General features: G+C 40.8%; 1 protein-coding gene across 1 annotated transcript; it reads right to left on the bottom strand.

Annotated features, from left to right (window-relative positions):
* Positions 1-9,040: 9,040 nt before the first annotated feature.
* On the bottom strand, positions 9,041-19,196 carry gata2b (GATA binding protein 2b). Its single transcript, XM_033627829.2, has 6 exons — positions 19,066-19,196; positions 18,422-18,854; positions 17,252-17,827; positions 15,351-15,496; positions 12,310-12,435; positions 9,041-10,092 (listed from the first exon to the last, which is right to left on the bottom strand). Exons 2-6 carry the CDS (start codon positions 18,648-18,650, stop codon positions 9,814-9,816), a joined length of 1,356 nt encoding a protein of 451 aa, XP_033483720.1. The 5' UTR covers positions 18,651-18,854; positions 19,066-19,196; the 3' UTR covers positions 9,041-9,813.
* Between the last annotated feature and the right edge of the window lie 478 nt (positions 19,197-19,674).

Here is a 19,674-nt window from a genome sequence, read left to right on the forward strand (position 1 = left end):
TGTCTGACAATTTTTTCCAAACTGACAATCCGACAAGCACGACCACTTAAAGGGAAATTTCGGTTTATTTCAACCCGTCTCCTATTGTCCTAAATTTGTTTCAAGTCACTAGTGACATAGAAATAATAGTTAGCATGTTATTTATTTGAGCCAGAATACACTGACGAAGAGCTTCGTGAAATTGAAGAACGGAGGGGGAGAGAGAGAGAGGCGCAACAGGTAGAGGATGAGAGAGGAGGAATGACTGCTGGAAGGCTTTAGCTCTGGAGATCGGTGGTGTAACGTTACCTGTGAATGCTGTACCCCAGTGCCCACAGAAGAGGAATACCTCTGTTGCAAGGAATGGGACCGGTTGCAGCCTTAGCTAAATGGTAAACAACAAACATGGCACCACACCAGTAAGGTAAGACAACACATTTACATGTCGTTTTCTATATGTTCTCTGACATTTATCCTAACGATATGAGGCGGTCTTTGTGGAGAAAAAGCTTGTTTAGTGGACTAACATTGCACTTGAAAGGATGCCCATTCAATTACGTTTTAACAGGTCTGACCCTACGGCTGTATCTAGGCTAATGGCTAACATGCTAACTATTATTTCTATGTCACTAGTGACTTGAAACAAATTTAGGACGATAGGAGACGGGTTGAAATAAACCGAAATTTCCCTTTAACACAGAGTTTGTAGTGACTTTGGTGGTTCCCTAACTTTTCCTCCAGTGCCACCGTAAGCTTAATATTTTTGTCTCAAAAATCATTGTAGGGCTGCAATAAGAATTATTTTCCTTAGCACATAATTGACGGATTATTTTCTTGAGTAATTATTTGATTTGTAAAATGGTTAAAAGATGCCCATCACAGTTTCCTAAAGCTTAAAGTGACATCCTCAAATTGAATGTTTCGTCTGACTAACAGATTTACAATTTAATGTCCCATTAGACAAAGAAAAGCAGAAAATCTTCACATTTGAAAAGATTTTTTTTTTTTTTCATTTTAGCTTGAAGAATGACCTCAACCTAAATTATTTTAATAGTTTCAGCTTTTATTAATTGGCTACATTTATGATTTATGAAGCAAAAAGTGAAAGACATTCCCATCAGCCTCAGCTGTGCTTTGTGTTTGGCGCTAATTACCTCTGCCAAGGAGGTTATGTTTTCGCCGGCAGGTTTTCACTGGCGTTGATCTGTTTGTCTGCAAAATAACTCAAAAAGTTCTGAATGGATTTTGATGAAATTTTCAGGAAAAGTTGATAATGGGACAAGGGAGATGATATGATAAAATTTTGGTGGTGATCGGTTCAAGCGAAGTGGATAAAATAATCAAATGGCGGGAAATCCGAGCTGCTTGGCGGAGGTCTGCGCTCTCCGAGTGCTCTAGTTAGCAAATGTTAGCATGCTAACACACTAAGCTAAGATGATAAGCAGCACTAATACCTGCTTTTTCACTTTTTGTGTTTACAACAGAAAACAAAACCATGAACGCCATGAACAAGAGATTTGTATGCAAGTTTGACTTATGACAGCAGGCTTGTAGCTACAAGTGTGGCCATCTGGAATAGGTTCACTTTTGCCCTCTGACGTGGTCTTATGACACATCATACACACTTGTTTCAAGCAAATCCTGGTGTTATATGGGCCAGCGTAGGTGCAACGTACCTGAGATGTTTTGTCCCTCCCGGCCTAGATACCCCACCTCTCAGATTTCCTGAGGGCTGAGCCCTGGGCTTTTTGTCAACTGTGTTATAAGATAGTGGGGCCCAGACGCCCAGTCCCAGGGGCCCTAACACACAGGACATTAGCCCAGTGCCTACAGTGTAGCTCTGTGGGGCAGATGCATTTCTCCCTCCCTCCCTCCTTCTCCCCTGGACCCTCCCTCAGTCTTTCATTGGTGCAACTGGCAGAAGAAAAGAGGTGATTGTTTGGAGACAAGAGGGATGAATTTGTCCGCCACAGACAGGAGAAGAAAGGCAGTTTGAAAGGGACTTGTCAGTGGTTGTGGATCGGGTGGTTGGAGGGTGTCCCACTTTTCAGAGAGAATGCACTGTGTGTCAGCATGTTCTACCTTTTCTGCAGAGCCCGGTCTGTGTGCCTGCACAGTGTGTGTGGCTGCACAGTGTGTGTAAGTGTGCACATCTGTGTGAGTCTCTGGTGTGCATCCCTGCTCTGGCATCATTACATGGGGACTCATGCACCCTGATTACTCCTTCTTATCATAATTTATCCTCATAACCGTCTCCTGTAGGATTTCCTTTTCCTTCTTCATTTTCTTCCTGTTTTAGGAAGTTTTATCTCACTTTGTGGTGTCTACATTCTGATAATATTTTAAAGAATCTCTGCTCTACGTTGAAAACTGAGGCACGCCTCCATGTCCACACTCATGAGAGACTTTTGTGTCACTGTGTCTTTGTGGACATGAAAGTTTTGTCAGTGAGGTGTCATTTGTTTCTCCTCTGGGACACAGCAGATATTCTGAGCATCACCGATAGTAGCCCTCTTACTGTTTATGTGCATGTCAGTCCTCTTGACATCCAAGCAGAGACAACAATCTTTATGTATCAAACCCAGATCTCACTGAAGCTCGTCCCAGATTGCAGCAAAGTCCCACTGGTGCAGATTGGACATATCTCACATCGTCCGGTCCTCCAAGAGCACACTGTGGGACCATGTTGTAGATAATAATTGACTACATCACAGCTTTATTTGTCTCGCAATTCCCCTGGGGAGGAGTGTGTAGATTGTTTAAGTAATCAGGGTCATGCAGTCATCGAGGTGGTGCTATACTCGAAGCTCTCCGCCCGACTGGTGGCACAGGGAAAAGCCAAACACCGTTCATCTGCACACACTGCGATGACACACAGCCGGGTGAATATTGGCAAAGTTTTCCATAATAGTTATTGTTTTCTGTCACTTACACTGTCATCTGTAGCCTATAGTTTGACTAGTTAGCTTCCTACGATCTTAATCATTTTAACATGAGTCAGTTTGACATCATGGATATCTCCTTCAAAGAGATACTGTAGACCCCTCTATCTGCTTCTCTCTGAAATCACGTTTTAATTTTTCCAGAAATGTGATAATATTTCTTCAAGGAGTGCAGTTCACGATAGTGTGGGCTCCATGCTTGCTCCAACAGCTTGACGGACCATCACAAAGGTAAGGGGTCGACTCAAGTCAGACCCCGAGTCACAGATTTGATGACTCAAGGCTCAGCTTGACAAAATCAAAAAAGACTTGCAACTGGGCTTAGATTTTAACAGCAATGACTTGATACTTCACTTTGACTTGCCCTATTTTGACTTGAAAATACTTGACAGCTTCCCCACAAATTAAAATGTATGTCATTTAAAAAATGTGCCATGAATCAATTCATGTCCCTTCATGTCCTGAATCAACTAACAATATTCATTCCCAGTATTTTGACACTTAATTTTTCTGATCCACTTTGTGTGAACCAATCTGAAATCCAGTCGAGTTACAGAAGGGATCCATGAAGAACTAATTTTATTTTGCTCAGCACCAGGTGGAAGAAATTATACCAAAGATAATTTTGTTCACATACAAAAACTAATTGGTGGTCAACAAAATTTTGCAGTATGCAAAACATGAAGGTCAAAGATCACAGACGGAGACACAACAACTTTCAATAAATTTGTTTGAACAAATGAGTGCAAATTTTAAAAAGCATTCATGATTATTGTAAATTTAATATATTATTACTCGTTTGTTGAAATGGCATTATATTTGGTGAAACGCACATAATGACTTGTATGGGACTTGGGACTTGAGTGCAAAGACTTGAGACTTCTTTGTGACTTGCAAAACAACAACTTGTTCCCACCTCTGCTTTCTACTCATTATGATTGGAGGAAAATGACCTAAATGTAGATTTACATGCGTCGTGTGTATTCACTCATATAATTTATGCTGCATTTGGTCAGCAGCTCATGAATCACAGGAACTCCTTACAACTTTGAAAAATGGATTACTCTCAAAGCTGATTTTTAAAATGTTCAGGGGGAAATTTATGTAACAGCTTTCGTCTGTGTGACAGGAACAAAAATGTCAAATTTGTTACACATCACTGCCTTCCAAAAAACTCTGACATGATTCAATCACTGGTTTTGAAATGATGATTAACACAACTGTCTGCCATAAATCTGATTTATTACATTTTCACACCCTTAACAAAGTGAGTCCTTTATTACACAGCCACCAACAGGAAATAATTAGTTTATAAAAACTGTGAGATAGCAAAACCTTTACATGTGAATTTGGTCATCTGACAAAGTCACAGCTGTGATTTAAAAGGGAAACAAATATTTCTGCACTATAAACAGCTTATAAGATAATTTATGTTTTGTTTTACTGATCTGGGATTTTACTTCAGCAGATGCTCTTTCACGTACACAACTTTTACTACTGAGGAACCAGACATAATGTGGATGAGTTGTTTTCTCCCACTTCCAGTAAACGCCTGCTCCCTTCATCATTATTAGAGCTCTGAACTGGATAAAACTCGGCTCTTTACCTCTTTCATCTCCTTTATCACCATCTCTCTGCTAACTCACTCCTCTGAAGTCACTCCTGGCCTTGTTCTCAGTTCCTTTAATTGAGTTTGGTAGAAAAACAAATGGTCTGAGAAGGGGGCGCTCACGCAAAGGTGGGAGCCATAAATCCCCCTGGTGATTTAGGGTGCCCACCCAGTCCCCAAACTCCTCCTTCACAAAGGTCCTCAGGGAGGCTCACCACGAAAAGACACTTTTTATCTCCTCTTTATGGGGGAAATTGCGTTCATAGTTTCAGCGAGGACATGACATTATAAAAAGGTCTGTAAATAAGTCTGAGTGCATTGTGGGAGGGCCTGGAAGAATGACAGAGTAAGTGCATCCAGGTTGAGAGGTCAGGGAAGTCTTGAGAGGAGGCTGCATGCTGCACTTGAGCTGACCCTCAGCTGTGTGTCATCTCAAGGCTCCTCACTGCTGTAGCCTCGGGGCAGAGACAGACAGCGGCTTTCTGAGGAACTCAAATCTGCACCACAAGACGAAACCGAAACACTTTGATAGATTTTTTTCATGCATGTTTTATCTCTTTTACTAAACTCTGTACAGTTTACTGCTGATCTTTTTCACAGATATACCACACTTTTTAAAATATTAACCATGCAGGCTGCCACTGGTTTTCATGTGTGCCCTGTGTGCTAACTATTTGTGGGCAACTAAATCAGGGCACAGTGTAGCCCACTCTGCAGAGTCATTAATTATATACTAAGGTTTATCAGCACAAATAAGACACGGATAGGTAAGATTGCAAAGAAGCCTATAAACCCACAAATGTTTGAGCATTAAATCAAAAACAGAGTGCACCAAGCTGCCTACACAGGGCCGAGTCCTCATCAACAAGTTACCCATCACATACAGATGAGCACAATAATTTCTCGATATAATTAGGACATTAAATGCGAAGGTCACATTTTAGCAACCCAGCACACATGAATAATAGCCTGATTTTATGCATGATCCATGATGGTAAAGATACAGAGAAAGAGTGTACACCCTGGACACAGGTAATATGTCAGACTGAATTTATTTTATTTGTGTCAGAGATGCAGTTATCATTGTGTTGATACAGTAAATACATTAATACATTGTGTTCATACAGTTAAAAATGTGATATTGGGGCGCCCAGTAGCTCACTTAGTGGGGCAGGAACGCCATGCACAGGGGCTTTGTCCTTGCCGTAGCAGCCAGGGGTTCGGTTCCGACCCATGGCCTTTTGCTGCATGTCATCCCCTCTCTCTTCCCCTTTCACACTATCAATGCCCTATTGATTAAAGCTTTAAAAAATATCTCTGAAAAAAAGGTTTCAGGCTATAACGTGATATGACAATTGACAGTTAGCATACCGCGTACATTTTCTCATCTACGATACGATACGATACAATACGATACGATATACTTTATTGTCTGCTTGCACAGAAATTTGTCTTACGGCAGAGCAGGCCCCGAATGCAAAAACAAGAGAAAAAGAAACTTACAGAAAATAACACCACAAAAACATACAAGATGATACTGAAAGAAAATTCAACTGGTCAGAGAATTTTACCTTTATATTACTCATTTTTAAAAGGGAGGCTTTTTACACATAGTTCCATTTAAAAACTGGTTTTAAATTACAATTATAGTTATAAAATGTTTGTCCAACCCAAAGTAACCCCTCCATTTTCATTCCTTTAAGGGTACAAACTGATAATAATAATTCTGTGATACTGATATTTTCTGAGACGGTTATCATACCTTGAAAATCTCATACCGTTGCAAACTTAGTGATATGATTTAAAAGGTTTTGCACTGAGCTACCACACAATGATAATGTCTCTTTGACCCAAAAGCAGATGGGATGTTCACAGTGATTAATTATTTATCTCAAGTTAGGTTCATCTTCATATTTTAGAGCAATGACTGCTTGTGAAGGAGGAAAATCACATTCAGATATCATAAACATAAGATGGTCAGCAGTGATGTCAAATCTACATCATTTATAGTCAAAGGGTTCATGTGTAAAAGGATACGTCTTATATCACAGTAAGAAAGAATCATGTAACAGATAATGAGAAGGACAATGTCATAAGAGTATTATCCAATGAGCAGATGCAACTGGTTAAGTAATTGTGGGAACATATGGCTCAACCTGCTCAGTTTCTGTCAACAGCACTAATCTCCACTGCTCAGTGAAGTAACCTATTTATTAGAAAGTGGTTCTGCATGTCAACAAGGGGAAGATTGTCCTCAAAGGAGAGGATAGGAATGATTTATTATGCAGGCAAGATTGTTTGAGAGTTACATATGGTCCCAGTCCCAGTCAATAAACATGATCCTTTTATAGTGTGATAAATAAAACTGAGGCAGCTTTTGTTAATGCAAAGATGTTGTGGTATTTTTCTGTCTTAATAAAGTTAAGGCTGTAGAGTTGCTCTGAATGGGACATAAGATTTCTCAGTCATCACAGCACGGTTTATATGGTGTCTTTACTATCAACAGTATGCAGTGGCCACCAGGTTTTCAGCTTTGTAGGACAGGTAGTAGATAGTAAGCATGGACTCTCTGACTCTGGCAGGATCGTAGAAGTGTTGGGAAAAAGTCCAGATATAGAGGCTAATAGAAAGTTGTACTGTAGATGGTGTTTCCCCCTCTTTAAGCTGCAAGATGTTCTTCACATGGTGACATTATATGCCAAAAATTGTTGAAGGGATAGTCTGAAATTTTTGGGAGATATGCTTTCATACTTTGTTGCTGAGATTTAGATGAAAAGATTGGTACCACTCTTGTGTCTATAGTCAGCAAGCAGTGTTTCTGTTTTAACCAGCGCAGCATTTGTAGCACTGATTTAGCAGCCCAGGAAACTCACTGACAAACTGCATGTGTTAATCATCTCACATGATTGCGACTCCAGTGAGTGAGACGTATATACGAGAGAGACGAAACGAGATAAAAGTCGGAAAAAGAGAGTTGGAGAAATGTAATGTCATGTTCTAAAGAGAGAAAGGTAGACAGTGAAAACAGCTTTTAATCAAGAATAGACAGACTTTTACATGTTCATTCTTCCCATGGGCAGATCAAAACCCTTATGTGTCATAAATTCCCACACCGTGGCGATTATAAAAAAATGGCAATGTGCACAATGTGTACAAGACAAAGCAAAGAGCACTTTCTTTAGCAAACATACACAGTCACATGTGAGCTGAGAGAACAGAAAATAAAGCATTTTATATGGCACTGAATCATAAGGCTGATTAGGGGGTCATCACGTAATGTCGACGGTAAGCGTATATTCCTAGGATGGCTTAGGTGTTACCCTCTACCTTACTCTGCCTCAGCTTAGTTCACCCTGACATTCTTATTCAAACCCTCACCAGTCTCACTCCTCTTGCCTTAACCTGACCAACCAACCAGAGCAATAAGTACTGGCCAATCAAAGGCCAGTCATGCCTTCACTATCCCAAGACATGCATATTTTCGTACAGTAAATATGAAGCTACAGCCAGCAGGTGGTTAGCTTATCCTAGCATAACGACTGGACAAAGCTAACAAGGAGCTTTCCAAAGATAAATCCACCTATCTGCACCTCCGAAGCTCGTCTTTTTCAAAGACTTAACACGATGCCCTGTGGTTTTACAGCAGTTTATGAATTTGATTATTTCTTGGCTTGGCGCAGTAACTTCCGGGACTCCAGGAAATCAGTGGAAGAAAGTTATAAATGATGGCTGGTGGATTTTGTCGCCTTTGCACAGAGACAGGCTAGCTGTTTCCCTCTGTTTCCAGTCTTTATGCTAAGCTAAGCTAACAGGCTGCTGGCTGTAGCTTCATATTTCCCGTACAAAAATGAAAATGGTATTAATCCTCTCATCTTGTAAGAAAGCGCATAAGTGTATTTCTGTAAAAGTATCCGATCATTTGATGCACAGACGATAAACCTAAAACATTATTAAGGCCTTGCACACCGGGGCCGTTTTTTTCACGTGATTAATTCTCATATCAGTATATTTTTTCGAACTGGTGTTTTTTTCCACACAGAACACGAATGTTATGCAAGGAAAAAGTGCCATCATTTTATTTTGGAACAGGTCCATTTTTCTGAGCTTTGGCACCAAATAAAAGTATCAGCGAATCACATTGTGCAGAGCAGATGTCACGTGACCACGTCTAGATAAAGGCAGACCTGTTGTCACTGTTGCAAATTGGCATTACTGCCGGTGTGGATATTTTTGGTGCAAAATATTTGAGCATTAGGCATTCACGAGTCGTTTATTCGTCACATTCCAGTGTGTAAAGGCCTTTGAAATGGAACAAAGAAACAAATAGGTGTTATTGAAATTGTAGCTTTTAATTGTATTAATAATAAGTGTGCATTCATGAAGAGAGAGGTTTGTAACTGTATATGTTCAGCAGTTCAGGATGCCACAATTAGCCAGATGAATGTCTGTGTCTGTTGTCATGTTAAAGACTTAAATACTGAATACTGGATATTAAATAGAAGGAGCAGATTGGATATTGAACTTGATCTCTTTATTTCTTACAAGTATAAATGTTGACCAGCTCAAAGAAAGCGCTTCAGCTAAAAATATATTCATAAGTGGGATAACAGTATCCATATTACGATTCAGGTGATATAGTAAAAGAAAACAAAAGGCAGTGAAAATAAATTATCTGAATAACAATAATAATTATAATAACAATAATTATAATAAACAGTGTCAAATTAGGATTCATAAACCTTTTTTGTTTGCTTTCTTTCTTTTGTGAAAATTCCTTTAAAATTGTCCATAAGCAAGAAAAAAAAAAAAAAAAAAAAATTCCAGCATATTTTCATTTAAAGTTGCGAAGGTGATTTCCCTTGCCGGGGACGTCCCCATCGGTCTCACACATTTACAATATTCACAGTTACTATAAACCTGTTCGGCACATACTGAGCCACACTGCAGTCAGTCAGGCTGTCAGCGGCAACAAAACTATGAGGTGCAATGACATTTTTGTGTTTACATGTGGGTGCCTGGATGACAGGAAGCAGAATATCGCTCTCTGTCTTCCACAATCAAAATAGGTACCTATAGATAAGGAGTAAAAAGGTTGTTTCCTCCCATGATACATCTGTTCTCCAACATACCATTGGCATAATCAATCAAGAGACAATCAAGATGAAGACACACAAACTGCATGTCTGTAACATTGTACACACTGTCCTCTAGTGAGTCCTCAGTTCACACAACCATCTCAGGTTCCCCCAGTGTTCCTGTACGTTAGCCCCTCTCCTCACCCTCTCAGCCCATGGCCGTCACCATGTTAGAGTGGTGCGGGTGCCCAAAGGAGGGGTGTATCGGGGTGGGCGTGGGAAGCATATGTCCAGAGTGGCCGAAAGGTGGCAGGTGGCCCATGGACATATGTCCGGCCAGAGAGCTGAAGGGGGAGCTCTTGTCGTGCAGGCTTTTGGTAAATTCCTCATAGCTGTCGCAGCCCCGCTTGGTCTTTTTTGATTTGTTGGACATCTTTCGGTTGCGTGTCTGTATTCCCTCCTTCTTCATGGTCAGAGGCCGGTTCACCTGTGTGGAGAGGGAGAAGTGAGGAGGTGAGGGATCTGGTGAAACTTTGGAGGGAAAGTTCAAACCCAGAAATTAGGAATATTGTGTCAACAAATAGTTTAAGTTTGCTATGTCCTTAAAGGATAACAATATTCTATATTTTTGTTGTTGTCCAATCCCATGAGAAGACCAAAGCTGCGGTCGAACAGTCTTTTTTTCTTGGGAAGGTTCCTATCTAACGTATATAACGGCTGAATTACATGAGGCATGAGCGCGACCCGAAGTGACGCCACCTGACGCATTTCGTAGCTTTCTTACCTGCTACACAGGCTCTGTTTCTTTAGCATGTGGTTGCTGCCATCTTCACTGTGTGCATATTGAGTCTTTTGACAAGTAATAATGCAGTTGTTTTTGCAGGGTTTGGAAGCATCCACTATTTAAACTTGTACTGAATCAATTAACTGGAGTGTTTTAACAACGAGATGCATTGATTTGATTGATATATTTTAATGTGAAACGTAAAAACACACACAAGTTGCTCTACTGCTTCACATTTCTTCACATTTCACTGAGGTATTCATTTTATCCATCTTTAAAAGGATTGATTCTGTGTAGTTTTTACCTGCTCGAGGGTCATAGAGAATTAAAACAGCCACGTAAAATTAGAGAGGAGCCACACAAGGCCCACGCGAGCATGTGCAGTTTCCATAGTCAGTGTAACCGCTTCAGTTGATTATAATGGACGGCTCGACTGTGGGCCTGTTGCAGCAAACATGTCGCGCCGCATCTGTGTTACATGTATTTCAGTCGAAAGCAGCAGCCATGATAAGAGCTAGTTGAATTCTCTAAATGCTAAGGAAAGGGGTTTCAATGCCTTTGTTATCTCCCCTACCTTAGGGTACATTGGACCATCCTTTACGAAAGGAAAGGAAATTTAAAGCGATGCACCATCTGAGTGTTCATGAAAACCAACGTGAACAGTCGGACCTATCTCACAAACATTTAATCTTTTTTTTTTTTCATAGAATCCTACTAAAACGGATTTATGTTGATAACTATGGGTGGACAGAGGGGTGGGCGTCAGTAACAGTTCTCGATATGACAGCCATGTTGTTTTGCTTCTGTCACTGGTCGTCTATATTCCTTCTTTATTTTAATTCCAACCATGACGTCATATGTTTCACCAGGTTTTCTACATTAATAAAGCCTGCATGAAACAACACGCAAAGTATCTACGATGTGCTTTTAGTCCTCCATCTTCAGAACATTGTAGTTTCACAGAACCAGACTCAAATCAACAACATCCGCTAATGCATAATTACGTATGTAAGTGAGACTGGTTGTCTTTTTTTCAGTCCTCATAAATTCTTGACCTTTTGACTCTTCGAGGTCAAGGGAAAGTGTTTAGGAAAACATATAGTACGTAATTTCTTTGAGTATTCGACCGCAGCTCAGAACCAACAATGCATTAGACCATCCCTGAGTACTTTTCTACTTTCCCATCCTGTCTGTGGCACTTAGCCCCAAACCCCTTGGTTCCCACTAAGAATGTAAATGGAAAAAAATTGGTTATTAGGGTATATTTTCAAATTTTTAAAAGGCTAAATAAGTCCCTAAAACAGCTGGGCACTGTAGTTTATAGCCAACTTTACATAAAGAAGAGTAAATAGTGCATTTGTTGGAGACTGTTTTCAGCTGTGGATTAATACACAACTGGAGCTGTAGTATATCTGACATCAGAACAGTGTAAGTAGCATTGTGTGGCTCCTTAAGGTTTTTTAATAGTTTTTTGGACAACAGTGGCAGTCTATGGTACAAGGAAATAAGCTTTTTCTGGCTTTCGCTACACAGACAATAATTGTTTGTGTGATTTATGGGATTTGTTAACAATAAAAAAAAGTACATAAAATATGATCAGATTCATCCTTTAAAATATCCATCCCCAGTCCCTGTTATCTATGTTGATGCCTCCGGTCTTAATGCTATTCATATGGAGCCTTGTGGCGGTCCCACTCAACAACAGTCCCACCATTGTGACTCTCAAGGGGATTACGCCTACCATGGAAACAATAAAGCACAAAGAAAGAAAACACCGACCAGTCCAACAGTGTCTGAGAGTAGAACGGCCCTCACTCTCACTCTCTCTTATCCCCCAACAATCAGAGTGACCTGCCTGCCTACTTCCCGTCTACTTGACCCTGCCGGGCCCAACTTGGCGTTAAGCAGTCAAAGACTTACGTTATGCAGTTTATAGTAGAGGCCGCAGGCATTGCACACGGGGTCTCCATTTGCGTTGCGCCGCCAGAGTGTGGTGAGGGTCGTCTGACAGTTAGCACAACAGGTGCCTGCTCGTCTGGCAGCAGACTGTGGAGAGATGTTAAGCTTTGATTAGAGCTCAGCAGCACAGACACAGCACAGGGCAGTTTGAGAACACATATAACAGTCTGTTTCTGTCTGTATGAGATTTGTTTTACTTTCTAATCTATTAACTTTTACTGTTTAATGATATTAAGGCAGGAATACTCTACTTGCTTTGCTCGGGGGCCACTTTTGCAAAATGACAGGAGGCTAGGGGCGAGATGCAGCAGCCCCGCACAGGTCAGGTTTACACAGAGGCATTTCTAGGATTCAAGAGTCTGGCTCTGTTTTTGATAAATAAACTCTATTTTGATGCCTCTTATATACAGTCTAGGACCTTATTTACATTCAAAGTACACACTATATGTATATATAGTAATGTGAATTAGAAAAAGGGCCACCTGGCACCCTTTTGCAGGCCGTAAGATGGTTATCACTGTATTGGGGCTACAACTAACAATAATCAGATATATATTACTTCATATATTAATTACTGGACTCATAAAACGTCAGCAAAAATACAAAAAAATGCAAATCACAGATTCCTGGAGGCCACAGTGACGATTTAAAATGTCTGGTTTTGTTGGATTAATAGTCCAAAACCCAAAGATATTCAGTTTACTATCATAAATTAGTAAAGAAAACAAAACATATTCACATTTGAGAGGCTGTAACCAGTAAATACTTTTAACTTTTGCTTTAAAAAAATGACTTAATGATTTATTATTACAATTGTTAATTAATCTTCTCTGCAGTGACAAATCGATTAATCAACTAAAGTTACCTCAATATTTTAACAGCAGATTTTAAATGAAAATGTCTGTACAATAAATCACGTGTGGAATCTTAAATACAAATATTCAGTTCACATGCACAAAGCTCAGTACTAGTTTATAAAGATTATATTATGCTAGGTCTAATTTCCAGGAAATGAATACATTAATCTGCACCCTCAGTTAAAACGTTCTTATCAGTGTATTTTCCAACAAACCATGAAATAACTTAGTTATTTTATTTGTATAATCATCACCCCGAAGTTATTTCCCCCATGAAAACTCTGAAAACCAAGTGCCCTGCCCTGCTGCGTCAAACATCAGCCTCCATAACTTGCCCAACCCTTTCTTTCTTTCTAAATGTTCGCTGTGTTGCGCATTCTGTGTGGCTGAGGTGGAGGTGGACGCAGAGCTTGACCACTGTGAGCTGAGGTCTGAGCCTATAGTTAGGAGGCCGCAGGAGGAAACAGGCGCTGGCTCCGCTGCTTTATCTGGACCGGTCAGATATCCGGACAGGAAACAACTGGAAGGCTGCTGCCACTGAACACAAGGCGCTGTGGAGCACTGCGAGCTACGGAAACCAGGCCTGATATATGGCTGTATTATATGCTATTATGGCCAACAGACGCTGAAATGAAACGCTCATATATTTTGTGTGGAACAGACAGCTGTGTGCGCACAGAGTCCTGCAGGTCAGTAGCGATGGATGAGAGCTGTTTGTCGCAGCGGTGCAGACTCACATCAGCCCGCATGCGTCAACAAACACACTGACCAGGTCGATACAAATCTGTTATTTTTCTGAATGTTTGACTTTAAATTATAATCCCAAAATTCGCTTAAGTATGTCTTTTGTCAATTGGAATAATATTTTCTCACCGGCAGCCTTTTGTCGATTGACCTTTTTCCCTTAATTACCGTGTAGATGCGCACTTTTTTCTTGTACGTAATCATATTAGATTAAATGCTGCTTTTGTCTCTATTGTCTCGCTTTTTGCAAGCTCATTCGTCCAGGATTCCTTCAATAAATCTATTTCAAACCATTTTCATAAGTCTCATCATGGCCCAGTGCCGTACACACTGTTAATAGAATACCACTGATTTAATGAGCAGTGTCTGTTGACTCTGCAAATACTGTCCTCATTTCAAACACAGCTGGTGCACATGGTTACATGAATACACTGATGCTGCAAATACAGGCTATTGCTTTATTTTGAAATTGTTCAGAAAATGACCAAATAGGAGGAATAATTATTTTGTGTCAATCATTATTTTAGCAAAAGTCCCAAAAAACGCCATATATATTTTTAAATAGTTTATAGTATGCTTGATGCTTCTAGTATTTAATTCAAATTATATTTCATTAAGGTTGTGACTCCCCCAGCCAGGTAGAACATTTGCAATCAATGGTTTATGTGTTTAAACAGTTTTAAAGTGTGTCATGAGTGTGACATGTGGTATCTGACTCCCAGAAACATTGAAGCTTGAAGCAGTTCATGATGGGAAATAACTCCCAAACTGCTCTGTCCCCTGCAGAGACAGACTCTCACTGCCCTTTTAAAAAAAAAAAAAGTCAACTTTTCATGAGGTGAAGGTTGGTGACAATATATCTTTACAAAATCCAGTGGCTTTTTAATGGCTTACATTTTCTCAACCAAAAAATGAACACTTTATTTTTTGGTTTATTTAAAAAATTAAAACATCATCATCATGCATACACATTGTTTTCGCTGGACACTGACAGTCAGCTGCTCACAAGTCAAAATAAATTCTTTGACTTGCTCCACAAATTAAAAAAAGCAATCCACAGCAGCATTATGAGCCATAAAGTGTCAGCGAGGCCCTGTGTTGTTCTGAGGGATGGGGTGCTGGCCCTGCTATCAATGACAGTATCAGAAGTCGCAGTAATAATGATAAGAGAAACAACACAGATAGTCTCACTCTGCTCACAGCCCAAGCATGAAGGAGCAGGAGGTGAGCGACAAACACAATTCCTGGAAACTGATTGGGAAAATATAACTTTCCTGGAATTGTACCTCCTCCCCCTCTCCCTCCACCTCACACTCTTTTTATTTACTGCCACAACCACACACACACATTCACAGAAACACACACACACACTCATTCACTGCCCCCACTGATGGGACTCACCAGCCTGCGTTTGGGTTTGATGAGCGGTCTGTTCTGGCCGTTCATCTTGTGGTACAGCCCGCAGGCATTGCACAGGTAGTGTCCGGTGCTGTCACGTCTCCACAGGGGCGTCGAGGTGGCTCCACAGTTTACACACTCACGGCCCTCTGAAGAAGAACACACAGAGATGTTGGAGATATCAAATCTGATACCTGTCTGGAATACAAATCCACTCTGCCTTTTGATCTAGATTTTATTATTATTATTATTATGATGATTGTGTGACCAAATTGTAAAGATTTACCTTTTCTAACAGGAATTAATTTTACATTTACTGGCACTTTTCTAAATTAATTATGTGCATATGTGTGGACACAGTATAAGCAATGCATTTCCACATGCAGCACCTTCAATTATAAACTAAAGTACATGTTGTATTTAACTTTTATTACCCTCTGACTCTTTGTTTGTGAGGGTAAAGACAAAGAAACAGTGTCTTTGTGTAGTATACTGGAATATATTGAGCATTAACAGAAGCACACAACAGATAAAAGCTGAAGATGTATAATCAGTTGCTCTTAAACATCAGTTCAGCACTAATGCTTCACTCCTATAAAATATATGTCCTGTTAAACAACCTGATGGAGGAGAATATATATTTTATTATAAAAAAACAGAGCCATTTAATTTTACTTTCCAAAATAAATGAGTAGATGTGAGTTGGATACCTTTTACCCTTCCTCATGGGCAGAAAAAAACATTAAAAAGAAAATATGTGTAACTTTATAACACCAATCATCTCGTCATATAACCTAAAATTATAGTGAAGTCATAAAACTACATTTTGCAGCCAGTTAGCTCTTATTTAATAAAAACAAGTCACTCTGAGTTTAGGTCACCCTGCTCTGTCTCCCTGATAACAAACTGGTTAAGCACAGTCAGGCTGAAGCTGGGAGTCTCCTGCTCTGTAATCAAATAACAATCAGGACAATGTATTACTGTCTTATGTAACAGAGAAGAGACTCCTAGCCTAAATACTGAGGTTTTTGGCTCCGTGCACCCGCGGATCTTCCTTTCACACCTCTGGGCTGGTTCCAGTTCAGTGTGCTGCTGCAGCCAGCTCAGGCGTAATTACAGAGTCACGGTTAACAAAAGAGGATTATCAAAGTCGCTCTGTGTCGGAGGACTGTCGAGTGCTGGCTTAGGCCTCTGCAAACATGTAGTGGGGGAAAATACCATTATTTTATTATTATTATTATTATAATACAATTTCCAAAAATGATAAAGGCGGTGATGATGCTCAAATCACAGTCTGCACGTTGATGTTGCTGCGTTTACGGTCACACAGGATAAATAGAATCATAATAATAATCTGGTTATATTTGGAATATGTTAAATGGCTTTCACGGGATGTTTTTTTAATTTAATACATGTCTCTTTTAATACTCAAAAAAAATCTATATAGATAATTTTAGGCTCATTAAGAGTTGTGAGATAATAACCATAGATCTGCTTTGTTTGCTAAGATTCATAAACCATTTTATTTTAATTAAAAGGCAGTTTAAATGTGTTTATTTGTGTGTGTAGATTGTGAAATAATCCTCTTATATGAATATTTACAGAGTAGTATGAATTATGAATTTGGCACGAAAACAAAACAATACAAAGCTACATTATAGGGTTAATAAACTCATATTTGCATCACATATATATAGATATTATGTACAGTAGAGTGCTGCAGGATATTTTTTAAAATGCATTGAGCACTTCTATTGTCTCATTTAGTTTTAGTTTGGTTTAATTTCCACTGACGCTATAGGACACTAGATAACATCCTCTAACAGCCTACTGTGTGAATATTTTCAGATTTAATTTCTTTTATATTTGGGGACGAGTGTGAGGTGTGTTTTTGGTGGACTCACCGGTGCAGGACCGTGTTTTGCCTTTGTTCCTGGAGGTGAAGCCGGATGATGCTCCCAGCAGGCTGCCGGGGTGAAACAGACTGCTGCCGTACTCGTGCGCCGCTGGGAGAGAGTAGGTGGGATACGTCGGTATGGGGTGGTGGGTGGAGGTGGTCTGAGTGCTCATGGAGGCCAGGCTGCTCCTCAGCGGACTGGAGCCCTCCATCTTCATCCCCTCCGATAACGACGACACTTGGTATTTGATAGATTCCTTCTCGTCCATCCTGGTGGCGGAGGGAGACGCGGCCCCGGGGTCCGGTGATACGTCCTTTGGCGGCGTTGGAGGGAAAGTGTACAGATGCGGGCTGGAGTGGGACGGCGGCGTTAACGAGGACGCGGAGACCGTGTTTGAGTTGCTGCTGCAAGGGTAGACCGCGGAGAGGCCGCCGGGGGACGCGGAGCCCGGGTGGTGCAGGCTGGGCTTGCTGAAGGGGCTGACGGCCCAGGCGTTGTGGTGGTGGTGCGCAGACAGGGCTGCTTTGCCTCCGTCCAGCCATGAGATCCCCGGGCTGTGGATGAGAGTCCCCGTCAGACGAGCTGAGAGACGACACAAAGAGCAGACTATTTATTATAGATACAGGTGATGACAGGCTGATTCAGCATTTACAGAAACTGTGGGGTGTTTTTACGTCGCGTGGAAGTGTGGATGCAAAAATAACCGAGACTTGTTGATTCACTGGGACACTGCCTGATTTAAACTTGCAAATAAGGTATACAAATATCACACAAATCCACAAAAATAAACCACAATTAAACAAATATTTACTAAACTAAAATATGCATTGAAAACATTAATGCAATTGCATGCTTTTTTCTTGGGTGATTCTATAACATTTTTAAATCACAAAACTGTATTTAAATTCATTTTATTAGACTCACGAGCAGGAAATGTAGTTATGCACAAGGCCAGAAAACATTTTAATCACATTTTAATCTATGTTTCAATCAGCAGAAAACTGTCACACTCTGACTGAGATAAAATGACCTGCCAACTATCATAAAAACTAAACTACACAGGCGATTATTTACAGAAAAATATCCACTTTTACTTTACAGCTGATATTTTTCATGCTATAACCAGCTACGAGTTCCTTCCCTAAGTTGCACCGTTGTGTCACAGCTCCATCTTACCGTGCGTTTGGCTGTAGGACACCCTGGCCCTGGCAGGGTTGTGGTAATACGGGTTTCCCTGTGAGTCCAGGTGATTAAAGAAAACATCCACCTCATCCGGAGGCAGCAGCTGCGCCGTGGGCTCCATGTAGTTGTGCCCCAGGCTGTGGTGGTGGTGAGAGTCTGGGTGTTGTCCGTTCAGCACGGCGTGGTGGTGCATCCAGCGGGGCTGATCCGCCGCTACATCCATCTCTGTGGCTTCTCTGTACGCGCGCTTTACGCAGAGTGAACAAATATCCAGGGAGAGGACACAAGATGGTCTGAATTATGTGTCCCTTTACGAGATCTTCACTGTGTCCATTTACAGTAGAATACTAGTGTTTTGTTCTTGTGTTTCCTCTGACTTTAATTCCTCTCCTCTCCCGGACATGGAGTCGAGTTTGACACTGGAAACCTGCAACAAGCAAACATCAGATGTTAATATTTTAAAGGGTGTTGATGTAAGCATCAGTGCTCTGGACGCAGAGCTCATGTGGTGCAACTTCAGATTAAAAAAAACATCCCAGCCACCATATTTACTACCACATCACTCTCCTCACTACTCATCCACAACGCCTCAACAACACCACTCAGATGCTTCACCCAGCAGGACAAACACGCTGTACCTTTCTCAGTCTTATTTTATCTACACACTTCGATCAGCTCGAGCCTCTTTGGAAAACTGTCCCCTTCTGTTTTTAGCTGCTGCTGCAGGTCCTCTCCACTTCTCGGCTGGTGTTTGTCAGAGTGAACTCCGTCCACTGGGACTTAAAGCAACACGTATGACTGTGGCTGACAGCGCGGGGCCAGGCTTGTCAAGCAGGGGCGGAGCCCCCATTAAAGCTTGGACTCAGCCAATTGCACAGCACCTCTGCAAAACCTCAGAGGCGGTTCCCTCCACACCAAACAATCTCTGAGATGCTTCTATGTGGAGAGACAGGCCTGTAGTTTGACTTTGTTGTACTTTTTGGAATTGATGTTATATTTCCCCATAATATGACTTTTATTTTGACAAAATTACATCATATGTACACCTTGATTCGAAGCAGAAAAGTCCCAAATTGATGCATAAAAATTCACCTGAGTGCAGGATGTCAGTGAGGATTCTCAGTCATCCAGGTCAATGTAATCTTCAGTGCTATATCATAGGCAGCTGGACTTCCTGAAGATGTTTCGCCTCTCATCCAAGAGGCTTCTTCAGTCCAGAGTGCAGGAAAATCTAATGTTTGATGCTC

This window comes from Epinephelus lanceolatus, chromosome 1 (genome assembly GCF_041903045.1).
Source record: "Epinephelus lanceolatus isolate andai-2023 chromosome 1, ASM4190304v1, whole genome shotgun sequence".
NCBI lineage: Eukaryota > Metazoa > Chordata > Actinopteri > Perciformes > Serranidae > Epinephelus > Epinephelus lanceolatus.